Source organism: the organism of the source record quoted next, unplaced genomic scaffold, assembly GCF_019419815.1.
Source record: "Pyrus x bretschneideri cultivar Hongxiangsu unplaced genomic scaffold, Pyrus_bretschneideri_v1 Contig1, whole genome shotgun sequence".
NCBI classification, from domain to species: domain Eukaryota; kingdom Viridiplantae; phylum Streptophyta; class Magnoliopsida; order Rosales; family Rosaceae; genus Pyrus; species Pyrus x bretschneideri.
In genome coordinates this window covers 4,971,512-4,984,939 of record NW_025999390.1, presented here as the reverse complement: position 1 = coordinate 4,984,939, position 13,428 = coordinate 4,971,512, and the positions used below count along the sequence as shown (strand labels likewise).

General features: G+C 34.1%; 1 protein-coding gene and 1 pseudogene across 1 annotated transcript; one reads left to right on the top strand and one right to left on the bottom strand.

Moving 5' to 3' along the window:
• Positions 1–2,005: 2,005 nt before the first annotated feature.
• LOC103957113 lies at positions 2,006–4,489 on the top strand (annotated as a pseudogene).
• Positions 4,490–5,971: 1,482 nt separating this feature from the next.
• LOC103957112 (patatin-like protein 2) lies at positions 5,972–8,699 on the bottom strand. Its single transcript, XM_009369209.3, has 7 exons — positions 8,406–8,699; positions 8,090–8,271; positions 7,513–7,702; positions 7,250–7,411; positions 6,725–7,030; positions 6,422–6,594; positions 5,972–6,279 (listed from the first exon to the last, which is right to left on the bottom strand). The coding sequence occupies exons 1-7, from the start codon at positions 8,553–8,555 to the stop codon at positions 6,195–6,197; spliced, it is 1,248 nt and encodes a 415-aa protein (XP_009367484.2). The 5' UTR covers positions 8,556–8,699; the 3' UTR covers positions 5,972–6,194.
• Positions 8,700–13,428: the final 4,729 nt, after the last annotated feature.

Below are 13,428 nucleotides of genomic sequence, written 5' to 3'. Positions count from 1 at the left end.
AGTACAATGAACAATCCCATGGGAAGAAGAACTGGTTTTTCTTGGCATCAATGTATATGAAGCAGTCAGTCAGAAAGCACAGGCTTCCTTTTTTGTTTCAAATGAACACCCCCAAATTAAGCACGGCATCTGACATGAACAAAACTTAAATCATTTAAACATAATGATCAGTAAAACATTGAACATGGAGCACTAGGGATGGCCTTCTTTTGTTTTTTAACAGCATTTTTAAAGCATTGTAGATGAGTCACTAGCGATGGTTTTCCTATTGGTTCTTAACAAAACCTGCAGTTTCAGAGAGGCAGTTCAGCGACCCACTACTAATCAACATCAATATTGTCCTTAACTTAACCACATGGCTTGTACAGTCCAGCAGGTGTTAGTTTTCAGTACAAGTAGTAGTGGAACCACTTGAGATAAATTGAAAATTATTTTGAAAGATTTCTGACGTGGGACTTTATATTATTCAACACCTGCCGCATCATGACTCGTGAGCAGCAGTACAAATCAAGGTCAGCAATGTGAGGCTAGTTGCAGCTTATTCTTAAGCTCAGCTTTCTATCCAATTGACTGTCTTAGAATTTGTTACATCGGAGTCTTGTCGATCCGTTTTAGTCATTGAATTTCAGTTTTTCACTGATCTGCGCATAGTTGCACTTGTTTTTTCTTCAGTAAATGATTGGAGTATAGCAAACAAAACAGCTTATATGTTGGAGAAATATTGCAGACTCATCAATCTTATGAACATACTGCAATCTTATGATTTATTTTTGCATCCTTCAAATCTTGTCGAACAAATCCTCTAACAGAGTCATTGTGATTCTTTGCTCTTCAATATTTTCTTTATAAAGTTCATCCAACTCACTGCGGTGTAGTGTGCTTATATACACAATGGTTTTAAATATGTATGTACAGTATATGCTCTAAAAACAACTGAAATTTCTACCACTCACAACTTGTAGTTTTGAACCACCACTTCAGTAAGTTCAGAAAAAATTAACTGGTAAGTTAATTTTCGCTTCAGTTATATTGGAGCCAAATTTAGGTATACCAGTCATGTGGTATACTAAAAGAGAAGCATATACCTCCAAGTTACTGCAGGGCACATTTAATTATGCGGGAAAATTTTGTGGAAAATTTTATTTTCTGAAATGTGATACATGGTATGAAAAAACTGAACTAAAATATTTTCCTCTTCCTTGTTGACAGGAGCATTAGAATCAAACAATGATTTTGGTATTACCGAGTATAAGGTTACTGACAGGACAACAAAATACTACATACGCCCTTGATCAAAGTACACGAAAAACTCATGACAATATACAACTTGATTAAAGTATGCAGCATTCACTTTACCATCAAGTTGAAGTTATATGCAGACATAATTGAATGGTAGACCAATTTTTGATTTCTTACAAGTGCTTTGCATTTGGTCAATAGATCAATCACACCAGCAACTTTTGGCCTTCAAATTGACCTTCTTAAGTTACTGCTAATGTGCGTCGCCGCCTTATACGAATCAAATTATATATAACGCGTAAAGTTTTTTCTAGCTAGTGGCCCTTTGACAAGGAATATTACATCATGTGGCTTCATTGTACGCAGCCGCACAGAAGAGCTTGATAATCTTAATAATAAGCTTAAAGTATTAGCTGCATATGCGTATGGAGGTTTGCTTTAAGGGTATGCAGTTCATGAGCATATCACGGGGTTTGGCTTTGGCCAAACTTAGCGCCTTGTTTATTAACCCTCCAATATGGCTTCACATTATAACCAACTAGTCTCATGCTTGGAGTCTCACCTACCATTTTGCAATTATTTCACAGAGATTAGTAAACAATTTATGGCTAAATACGAACCGACTTTGTCCAACTTTATGAGCTCTATCCAAGAAGCTAGTACACAGTTTTTGAATCAAATTCTTATGCACTGACATTGTACTTGTTTGGGTGCATGCATATAGTTCACAGTTTCTAATATGAACATTAATGTTTTAAACAACAGTTGTCCGCTGTTTCTGAAAATGTCAAAGATTATCAAAGCCCTATCAGGGCCAAAATATGATGGGAAGTATCTGCATGACTTGGTTGGGCAGAAACTTGGTTCTAAAAAACTGCATCAGACATTGACTAATGTTGTCATTCTCACATTGGACATAAAACAGCTCCGGCCAACTACATTTTCCAGCTATGAGGTTGGTTTTGCTATTTTTACCCCTGTTTATAGCTAAAAGGAAAAGGATATATATAGTTGAATTAATATCTGCTTTTCTTGGGTGCTTAGGTGAAAAGCAAACCATCCTTTGATGCTTTACTCTCTGACGTATGCATTGCAACTTCAGCTGCACCTACTTATATCCCAGCTTACTATTTTGAAACAATTGACCCAGAAGGGAATGTGAAAGATTTTAACCTTAATAGACCCACGGTGTGGCTGCAAATAATCCGGTATATATAAGAATTAATTCGAACTTAAGACATAGGTTAAATTTTATTTGGTTGATTTAATGACTTCCATTTTTGGTCTTATTCCAGACCAGACTTGCAATTGGTGAAGTGACAAAGACAATAATAAGTGGGAGTGAAGATTTCTTCCCTATAAAGCCCATGAACTACGGGCGATTTCTAGTGATATCTCTAGGAACTGGCTCGCCAAAAGCTGAGTTCAAATACCGTGCGCATTCTGCTGCCAAGTGGGGTTTATTAGATTGGTTAACCAGCGGTGGTGGAACCCCAGTAATTGATGTTTTCAGTCAATCAAGTTCTGATATGGTCGATTATCATCTTCCTGTGGTTTTCTAAGCCCTTCATTCGGAGAATAATTACCTTCGAATTCAGGTACATTAATTAATTTTACTAGTTATTAGTTATTATTTGTTGAGAATAAATCTTACATTGATGGGTTCGACAAAAAAAAAAAAAATAAATCTCACATTGATAAGAAAAGGGACCTTACATGTGTTTATAAGTAGTTGGGCAATTTCTATATTGCCAATTGGTTTTTATTGGAGGGACATTGCACGTGCTTTACGTCACCCTATTACATTTCATTTACTATTTTTCATTGATTTTTTTAATTAAATAGAGTATTAAGATATATTATCTCCTAAACAAATTTGAACCACATTATTCTTATCCCACTGTGAGGCTTAGCCTACCTCCCATCTCCCTTAGTGCAGATAACATCATTTGTTCAATAAAAAAACAATATATTATCTCCTTATCTCCTTTTAATATATAACACGGTGTAGAATGCATAGCGTCTAACTCTCAAACCTAAAGGTTAAGGTACCTACACTCTCTAAGAGCCTGGCGCCTCTTCCCCCTTTCTTATTCAAATAAATAGAGAAAGACATAGAACTAGAGGCGAACATACATAAAACCAAAAGGAGGGCATGAACCCCACCAATGAACACCATATTGATCAACACCATGCTAAACAGTAAGCAACTTTCTTATCTTTGTATAAATATGAGAAATCTGAATCTACATTTAGGGGATCACATTTACCTATTACATTGTTGACTACATAATTATCAATAAAAGTGATACAAAAAACACTATGTTAATTAGGCGCATTTGGAATTTCTTTTGTAAGAATAGCTTTTGCTCATGAAGCAATTTTATTAGAGGTGTTTTTGTTACAAATATGTTAAAAATTCTGTTAAAAATTCAACTACTTCTTTAGAAAGCGTTTGTTTGACCCATATCCATGTTTTTCTGCCAAACACTATTCTAGTTTTTAGTTGCCAAGAGTCCAATACAGGCTCCTAATCTAATTGTAATAACACAATTAAATGCAATAAACAAAAATGCAGGATGACACATTAACTGGACAAGTATCTTCTGTGGACATAGCCGATAAGAAGAATTTGGATGATCTTCTCAAAGTGGGTGAAGGCCTGTTGAAAAAACCAGTTTCTAGGGTTAATTTGGAGACTGGCAGGGTCGAGCCTTCAAAACACGAGTCCAATGAAGAGGCTTTCACTAGGTACACCATATCAATTACCAAAACCAGATATAAATTTTCACAGTTTCTGTGGTAAAATTTTTGTAGTAATAGAAAATTGTTATTTGTGATTGTGCAGGTTTGCAAAACTATTATCTGAAGAGAAGTGGCTTCGCCTTGCAAAGTCGCCTGTTGCAAAGCCTAACTGATATATCACCCTCTGAGTCTATGACCAAACTAGCCAAGATTCTTTCGTTTTTGTTTTTTGGATAAAAATCATGACTCTTTTCTTTTGGTAATTCATTTGAATGATAATTAAATTGCTGTAATAACATCAAGTTGGGGGCAAATGATCCATCATACTGTTGATATTATTCTTTTAGATTCTTTTTTGTGTTGGAATAAGTTTTCTTCCGGGTGTTGTATATGCCAACTTAATGACTTTTCCAAAATAATTGTAAGTTGCCGAAAGAGAAAAAAAAAAAAAAAAAAAAAAAAAAAACTTCCACTATGTTTGGATGAGGAAAATAAAATCGAAAATTTTGACAAAAGATATAAATTTATAATTTGACATGCACTAATTCCCTTGTTTGAATCATAAACATATAAATTTAGAATTTCTATGTGAAAAAAATAATTTGAATTTGGGATCTCCATTTGTCAAGTTTGAATTCCATGTAAATAGGTGTCACTTCCAAATTTCTTTGAGTGAGAGTTTAAAAATAAAAAATAAAATTCATATTCAAATTTCATTGTTCTTCTAGGTTAACCAAACAAAAAATTTACAAATTCTAAAAAATAAAATTTCGTCATTTCTATTTATGTCATTTTAAAATTACCTAATAATCTTCGTAATTATAAATTTCCTTATTCAAACAAAGTATTAATCAATAACCAATTGCGGCTTAAAACTATATATGATCAATTGATCTAATTAAATACTTTCAACAAAAATTAAAATATAATTTTCTTTTGAAATGCAAAAACTCCTCATCCCTCTTGCTACACACACACACACACACACACACACACATACATATATATCACAAGATTGCTACATAATTGTCTTTCTTTTGAAAGCAAGGTTAATTATATTTTTTTCACTCATATGTGGTTTAATTTAAGCATGCCTAACCACTCTCGCCGATAAAATTCGATTCGTAAAGAAAGTTTTGAAAAGTTGGATGTGACATACGTGAGCGTTTGGAACGGTTGGAGGAGCATGCATATTTGACCAAATCACAAGATTGCTACATAATTGTCTTTCTTATGAAAGCAAGGTTAATTATATTTTTTTCACTCATATGTGGTTTAATTTAATCATGCCTAGCCACTCTCGCCGATAAAATTCGATTCGTAAAGAAAGTTTTGAAAAGTTGGATGTGACATACGTGAGCGTTTGGAACGGTTGGAGGAGCATGCATATTTGACCATTTGGTCAAGCTATGGTCCAAGCTTGATGAGTCTGTCTACTTGTATAACTCTTACCAGCAAAGTCCACAATTATAAGCAAAATACTCTTAATTAATTATTGTTTACATAAAGAACACCCGCGAAAGAGACTTTAAAGATTGATTTTTCGTTCCAGCAAGTAACAAAACCAATGAAACAAAAACATAAAAGTCTGAGAATATTACGTAACAGAAAAGGAAAATTTATACTTTGGTCGGAACTGTTCAAACTTTAGTCAATTGGCAATGTTGGGGATAGTTAATTAAACTCTGCATAATTTGGTTATATATGGCTCTTAGCCATATTGTTGTTTCAACTTTTTTAATTATATATAATATTATTATTGTTAGGAGGTGATTTTCACACACTTTTTTTAGTGTCCTGCACATTTTTATTTACAGTGCGAAAGGCTAAAAAAAATTAAATAGGGGTGAGTATTTATTATTATTTTTTTTCTTTTCGGAAGAGAGTTAAGGGGACTGAGAAAAAAAAAAGGGAAGGAATACAAAACCTTGATAACTGTCGAAGAAAAAAAATTCATAACCGAATCAAAAATTACAAGATGAAAAAATAATCAAAACCAAGAAGCCCAGTGGTATTTATTGGGAGAGAAAATATTGAATTTCAGTACTGAATTACAAGAGTAACTAATTAGCAATAATTTCACCATATGGTTAATTATTTTTCTATATAGTGCTTTATTTTATCTCAAATGAATTGATTAATCTTCCAAATAAAAATTGAATTTTATTAAAGGGAATACTAAGTGTTTGTGAGAGAAAGCAGCTTGATCATCAGTTGGACTTGTTGGTTACGGCCTTTCCATGTGGTGATTGCGTTTCACGGACCTTCCTCTCCCGAGACAGAATTCCAGCAATCCTGCAGCACATGAAGATTAATTATTAGTCAAGAAAACAAATAGTAATTAGCAATTTTTAATCAATAGTATTACATATATGATCATGCTAAAATACGTATATAGTGGAAATATGTGGTGAATGATGATTAAATTATATATTACCTTACGAGAGCCTCTTCATTTGTAGATTGATGGGCAGGTTCAAAGGCACCGGTATCCATATTCACCCTTGAAACAGGCTTTTTCAGCAAATTCTCTCCGACTTTCACAAGATTATCCAAGTTTTCCTTCGTAGCAATGTCTACTGAAGACACTGTCTTTTCCAATGTATCATCCTACAAACATAAATTTTACTCACGTAAATATTTTTTCAGCATATAATTGATTTATATAGCAATATAAGTATGCTCTGTTGTGAAAGTGTAAGTATTTTAAACATACATAGAAAGATCGATGTATATATACCTGGATTCGAAGATAACTTTTCTCACAGTTAAGAGCTTGGAAAACAGTGGCAAGGTGAAAATCAACCATGTCACTACTGGCTTGGGTAAATACATCGATGAGTGGACAAGAACCTCCGCTTGTCAACCATGCCAAAAGACCCCATTTAGCTACGTCATTGGCATGGTACTTCTCCTCACATTTTGCAGAACCAGTACCCAACGATACAACTAAGAACCGACCATACTCAGTTGGTCTCGTGGAAAAGTTGAAGTCGGAATTTCCCTGGTGGATTTCCTTCGTGACTTCGTTTATGGCAACCAAAGCCTGAGAAATGAACAAATTTAATTAGAGGAAATCGTAGTGCTAGTTGGTAATTATATTGTCATGAATAGATAAATATATCTTTTACATAAAATATAGGTGTTTAGATTGGATTCCGAGATAGGTATTCCCATGAAAATTCAAAATTCTAACAGTCCAGTTTTTAATAACGAATTAGTCTTATCCATATTTTAACTATGGAAACTACGTATTAATGTTTACCGGGTTATTAGCAGCGACACCACCATCAATGAGATGGAACTCTCTTGTTTCACCAGTGGAAGTTTTGGTTTCAAAATGATGTGCTGGAAGGTAGGTTGGTGCTGCTGAAGTTGCAATACATATGTCCGAGAGTAAAGCATCTACGCAACTCTTCTTCTTGGCCTAAAATCAACAACATACACACACATTAAATATATATGTAGAGAAAGAGCAAACTTTTTCACAAAATTATTCCAAGAGAGAGTATTAAAAAATTAACCAACCTCATAGCTGGAAAAGATGGTTGGTTGGAGCCGCTTTATATCAAAAGTTGGGATTATAACGTTAGTCAATGTGTCGTTCAATCGTTTGTCTCCTAATTTTTCCTTCACTATATTATGTAAATATTTCCCATCATATTTTGGTCCTGTCAAATTTTTAACCATATCCACGGCTTCACCAATTAGTGGAGCGCTGAAGAAAAAAAAAAAAAGATTATCTGACTGTTAGCAAGTGTAGAAATATAGGAAGGAAAAGAAGCAGAAAGAAAGGATTAACGAATGAAAAAAGTCGATAAGCTTATAAGAAGCAATTGAAAAAAGTTGTGATTTCATTGTAAAATCAATTGGCAATATGGAGTGACTCAATTTAATTACTTATAAGTCCATGCAAGGTCCTTCCTCCTACTCTGATGAAAAAAAATTGGGTTCTACTATAAAACTAATTAGCAATATAGTGAGTAGCTCAGCTCACTTAAAACCTAGGCAAGGTGTCTTCTCCCATCATTGTAGAATTCATTCTCAACGCATGCAAGATCCGTTTCAAACAGATTTCAAGTTAAGATTGTAATTAAGTAGGTACCTGCCCTGGGGGAAGATTTTCGGGCAGTGTTCGAGGTAGAAAGCGTTAATATCTTTAGCAGAAAACAAGGGACGATTATTTTCATCTGGGGTAGTAAGCATGGCAGTCACAAGTCCACCTGTGCTAGTCCCTGTAATTACATCAAAGTAATCTGCCAGCCTTGCATCTTCACCATCCAGCTTCTGCATATGGCCAACAAATTAAAGCAAAGGTTAGTTCGAATGTGCAAGCATATGTTGTGCTTGAGATTAAATTAAAGTGACGTTTAACATTTTTAATTTGAAGTTAAATTATGGGTTTAAATTGATATTTATACCTGAAGCTCAGACTCTAGGAAGCTGAGTATAGTTCCGGGGATAATCCCTCGGATACCACCTCCGTCAATGCTAAGGACAGTGACGAGGTTTCCATAAGTGGGAGACTGAAGAAATGATCTTGCTCTTTCCATTTGAGAAAACGAAGGCATATTATGAATGATAGTCGGCACAAGGAAGGGTACGTAGGAACGAAACGGTAAGTACTATTATGAACCGGAAACAAATGCAGAAAGCAAACTTGGGTGATGACAATTAATCTGGGGGATGACAAGATTAATTGAGTGTAAGAACTTTGAGTACCTATCTACGCCTTATATAGAGATCTTTTCCCCTCCAACTTTGACCCTAAGCTTTTAGGTATGTATCCAAAACAAGTTTTAGTTGGACCATTATCTATTCCTGACTTTTCAAATTAGGTATTGCATTCTTGTGGACATGGTTGGTTAATCAAAATGACAGATGAATCTTCTAGGTGATTACACTATCAAGCATAACAGTCCACTTTAAATCTTATTTAAATTAGGGGCTTTTGAATTTTAATCCTTGAAGAAGATTAAAATTTAATAAAAATTTTAGTCATTTAATATGTACTTAATTCAAATTCATATTATATTTTTGTTTTCATATTTAATAGATATCTTATTTTCTCAAAAAAAAAATAAAAATTCTTATTTAATGTCTCTACATTAAATTTTAAATTTATTATTATACACATTTTAATTCTTTGATTTTATTTAACTTCCTTTTTAGTGTACCTAAACGTTTGTACCATAATATATTTTACTGAACTGGTGAACTAAAATGTTCGCACCTAAATTGTGAAATCCCGTTCCTGGATTTCATTGTTATAATCTACGTATTTGTATTATTGAGATTTTATATTATTTCTCGAGAATTTATTTTAAATTGTTTGAATTTAGATTTTAACTAAACTAGTTACAGAGTGAAGTTTGGAAAGTTATTATTTACTCGTTGAGTTCGTCCGAGAGAAAGTCCAAGCTCTCCTTCTGCTTGGTGTTGGGAGAACTATCAATGGATTGGTTTTCGGGAGTGTAGGCGAAAACTGTTTGCAAGTCCGGATTATAACGGTATAATTACGAACGTTTGAAGTTGTGATACTATAGATTTTAGGAATTAATTAATTCTCACTTTGTGGGTAAGAGGGCAATCAGATATTTGGGTTAAGGAGCCAATTAGTTAAAAGAGGGAGGGGACGAATCAGATGTTTTTTTTTTGGAGGGGGGGATGGATAGGCAGCAGCCAATAGAAAGAAAAAAGAAAAAGAAAAAAAAAGGGGGGGGGGGGGGAGTGACCTCCCTCTTCCCGTTGACCACACTCACGACAAAACCGATTTCGATCCGGTTCTAATTCCGGTCAATTTCTGCCATTTTTCAGGGGAAATTCACTTATCCAACACCTAAAAACTACTCCATAACCTCTCCTCTACCACCTCCACTCAAATTTGAGGGTTTTTAGGCCCAAAATCATGAGGAACTCCACCGGAGCACCGGAGGTGCTCGACGGCGATTCCGCCATTCCGGTGAGTTTCACCACCCACCACCACCCTTATTCAACTCCCATTGGACTCAGGAACAAGACCCAACAGGTTGTGGGGACGTTGGAACACCAAGGAGGTCAAATTAAAGAACATCCACCTCAGGGTTCCCTTTGTGTGACATTCGATTTATGAAAATGCTGTTGGTTGAATATATTATCGATAAGGTCTGCCACTTGATTATTCTAACAATTGACGATCTTACCATTGAATTGACACTAAATTTTAGTATGCAATGGTAGATATTGTTTAAGGACCTTAGGAACTTACTAGTGAAAATCTAGTGATTGGATCTTACGAAGCAAGTGACGTAAGATCATGGACCCTACCTCAGAACGACGGTTCGATCCCTCATTAAATGTTGTTGTGGGAGACATATGAGAGTTTTTAAGTATGTAAGATGGTTATTACCTTGATTTCTTATATTGGTATCATCTGTGAATATGAATTGGTTTTATAATGTGATTTCTATTGAAATGTGATTATATATATATTTAGCCATAGATCTATGTTATTAAACATGATTTGGCTTTTGTACTGATGATGATAGTGATATGTGATTGATGTGCATATTCAAAAGGTGGTTGATGTGCATAGATGGTATGATATGATGAAATGTAAGTGACTTTAATATATGATGGTTTTATAATCATGTTTCTTATAAATTGTAATTTTTTACATTTAGCCATCAATGTAGTCATATGAAGTGGGATTTGACGTGCATATTGGAAATATGGTTTGTTTTGTATGATTGGCTTGATTTAATGAAAGGTAAGGGCTACTAGTGGACCGTTAACTCATTGTCATGGGGTTTGTTGCTTCGAAACATGTGTCAACGCTCGTGTCATTATTTCATTCTCGTTCATTGAGTCTTTGTAACTTGAGTAACTTGATTCATGTGTTGTTTCATTGATTGGTTGTTATGCATTGTGCTTCACAATTCCGTTGAGTGATGGTCTGGAGTCGTGTCCTGATTTTGATTCCGTTGAGTGATGGTCGGGATCCTTCCTACTCCACTTCGTGATTCCATTAAGTGATGGTCCGGAATCGTATCCTGGTTTGGATTCCATTGAGTGATGGTCCGAAATCCCTCTTACTTCACGATTCCGTTGAGTGATGGTCCGATATCGCATCCCCCTTGGATTTCATTGAGTTTGGATTGAGATAGCTTCAAGGATGTAGACTTCGGCCGAACTGTGTCGCTCTAACTCTAATTTTCATTGTGTGTATGAGAATATGGTTGCGAGATGTTGTGATTGTTTCAGACAAATCGTTGGATGATTGGGTGACTTCCTCAGAGTTTTCAAAAGTTTGATATGATTTATGATTTATATTCAAGGTTTATAAATTGTGATTGATGGCTGGTTTTATTATTGTATCACATGCTTATTTTATTTTCACAACCCTGAGCCTCGTAGCATATATGAGTGCCTGATTTGCCATTGCACCAATCCCATAATGTAGGCATTGACTTTACATATGACAGGTCTAGGTAGATTACAAGAATTCGGAATCCTTGCTCTTGTTCATTTCCTTAAGGTGATCTTAGAATTCTAAATTCGAGTGGATGTGAATTACCCACAATAGATATTGTGAATATAAATTGGAATTACCATGTTTATTACTCCTAATCCAAGTGGGGAATTGTATAGAGTTCCTTGGTTAATTCGTGAGATGTTTTGTTATCGCACTGCTTGATTAACGTAATTAAATGCTAAGATTGTGCATCTTGATTCACATATTGATTAATTGACGGGATTGTGGAATGACGTTGGATATGAGTGTTGTTATTATGATTATGTTAGTTGATTAATATTTCTAGAGAATAATAAGGTGCTATGTCAATTCTTTAATATGTTACACGCTATGAATTGTGATTTCATGTGGGAACGTGATGATTTATGTGATGGATGAAGTGGAAATGTTATTCGTCTTATAGGATTATTATGTTGGATATCATTGTTATGGTTATGACTAGACTTGTTGATAAATATGGCGAGAGAATATGATTGTGCTTCGTCGTTTGTTCTTTGAAGGATTGCATGCTATACATTGTGATATTTTGTTGGGACATAACGACTTATGTGATAAATGTTCGAGTATAGTGAAATGGTGAACTACGAAGGGCTTGATCCCTGTTGAGGATACGTAAGCAGTCTAACGAGGAGGTTAGATGCAGCCATAAAATATTTGGAAATTACTATGCAATTTGGACCTTGAATGGTGATTTATTCATATCTCGGAGGCGGGGTATGTTAGATATACGAGTATTTGGTGGCGTCACGTGTTGATCCTGGACGTATGTCGAGATCGGGGCGTGACATAAATATATTTTAATGAATAGTGGCATATAAGAAAATATGCAAAAACATAGGTGTACCGAAAAGTATGTACCTAAATATATTACACTAAATTAGTGTATCGAAATGTCCGTACCTAAATATATTATACCAATCTAGTGTACCGAAATATCCGTACCTAAACATATTATACTAAAACTAATGTACCAAAATGTCCGTACCTAAATATATTGTAATGAATTAATGGCACATAAGAAAATATGCAAAAACATAAGTGTATCGAAAAGTTTGTACCAAAATTATTTCTTTATTATATAAGATACTTACAATAAATTGGTGATGGAAAATGTCAACAAATAAGGCTAATTCATTTTAATTTCAAATGAAATTAAAATTTACAATATTTTACATAAAATGTAATTCATGGACACCATAAAATTATAAATATAAAAAGAAATTGAATGCATATGATGACATTAAATAGAATCTAAGGGACTAAAATCAATATTTAATCTTGTATAAGACATTTTTCTAAACTTCATCTTATTTAAGAATGAAAATTTAGTTTTCTATTTAAATTATAGGCTTATTTATTGTTACGCTCCTGAAATTCAATTTCAATTTCATTTTGCCCCCTGAAACTCAGAAGCTACTACTTTATTCCATGAAACTCGATCTTGATCTCATTTTACTTCTTGAAACTCAAAAAGTGCTACTTTATACCCTGAAATTGATTTTGATCCCATTTTACGCGCTGAAATTCAAAAGTTGTTATTTTACTTATTGAAACTTAATATGCACTCCACTTTTGGTTTTTTTTTAATTACCCCCCCCCCAAAAAAAAAAACACCTTCTTCGTATGTTTTTAATGGCGGTGGCTGGTGAAAGAGATACAATGGTTTTTTTTTTTTTTTTTTGTTCTTTTTTACTATGCATTTATTTCAAGGTGAAATTTGGCATCTTACTAATTATAAATTGTGAAGGGATGAACTTATTTAAAAAAATAAAAACAAGGCAATGTAAAATGAATTTTGAATTTCAGGGAATAAGGTGACGATCTTTGAGTTTCAGAAAGCAAAGTAAGATCAAAATCTAGTTTCAGAGAGTAAATTGACGACTTTTAATTTTCAATGGACAAAGTGGGATCAAAATTAAGTTCCAAAGAGT

What these genes read in the sequence shown, in the direction of transcription:
- LOC103957112 (XM_009369209.3), bottom strand. Translation starts at nt 8,555, where the DNA reads ATGCCTTCGTTTTCTCAAATGGAAAGAGCAAGATCATTTCTTCAGTCT. An exon ending in AAAATCTTCCCCCAGGGCAG is followed by an intron (nt 7,703 to 8,089) that starts GTACCTACTTAA and finishes TTTTTTCTTCAG; the next exon opens with CGCTCCACTAATTGGTGAAG. An exon ending in AATGAAGAGGCTCTCGTAAG is followed by an intron (nt 6,280 to 6,421) that starts GTAATATATAAT and finishes CATGTGCTGCAG; the next exon opens with GATTGCTGGAATTCTGTCTC.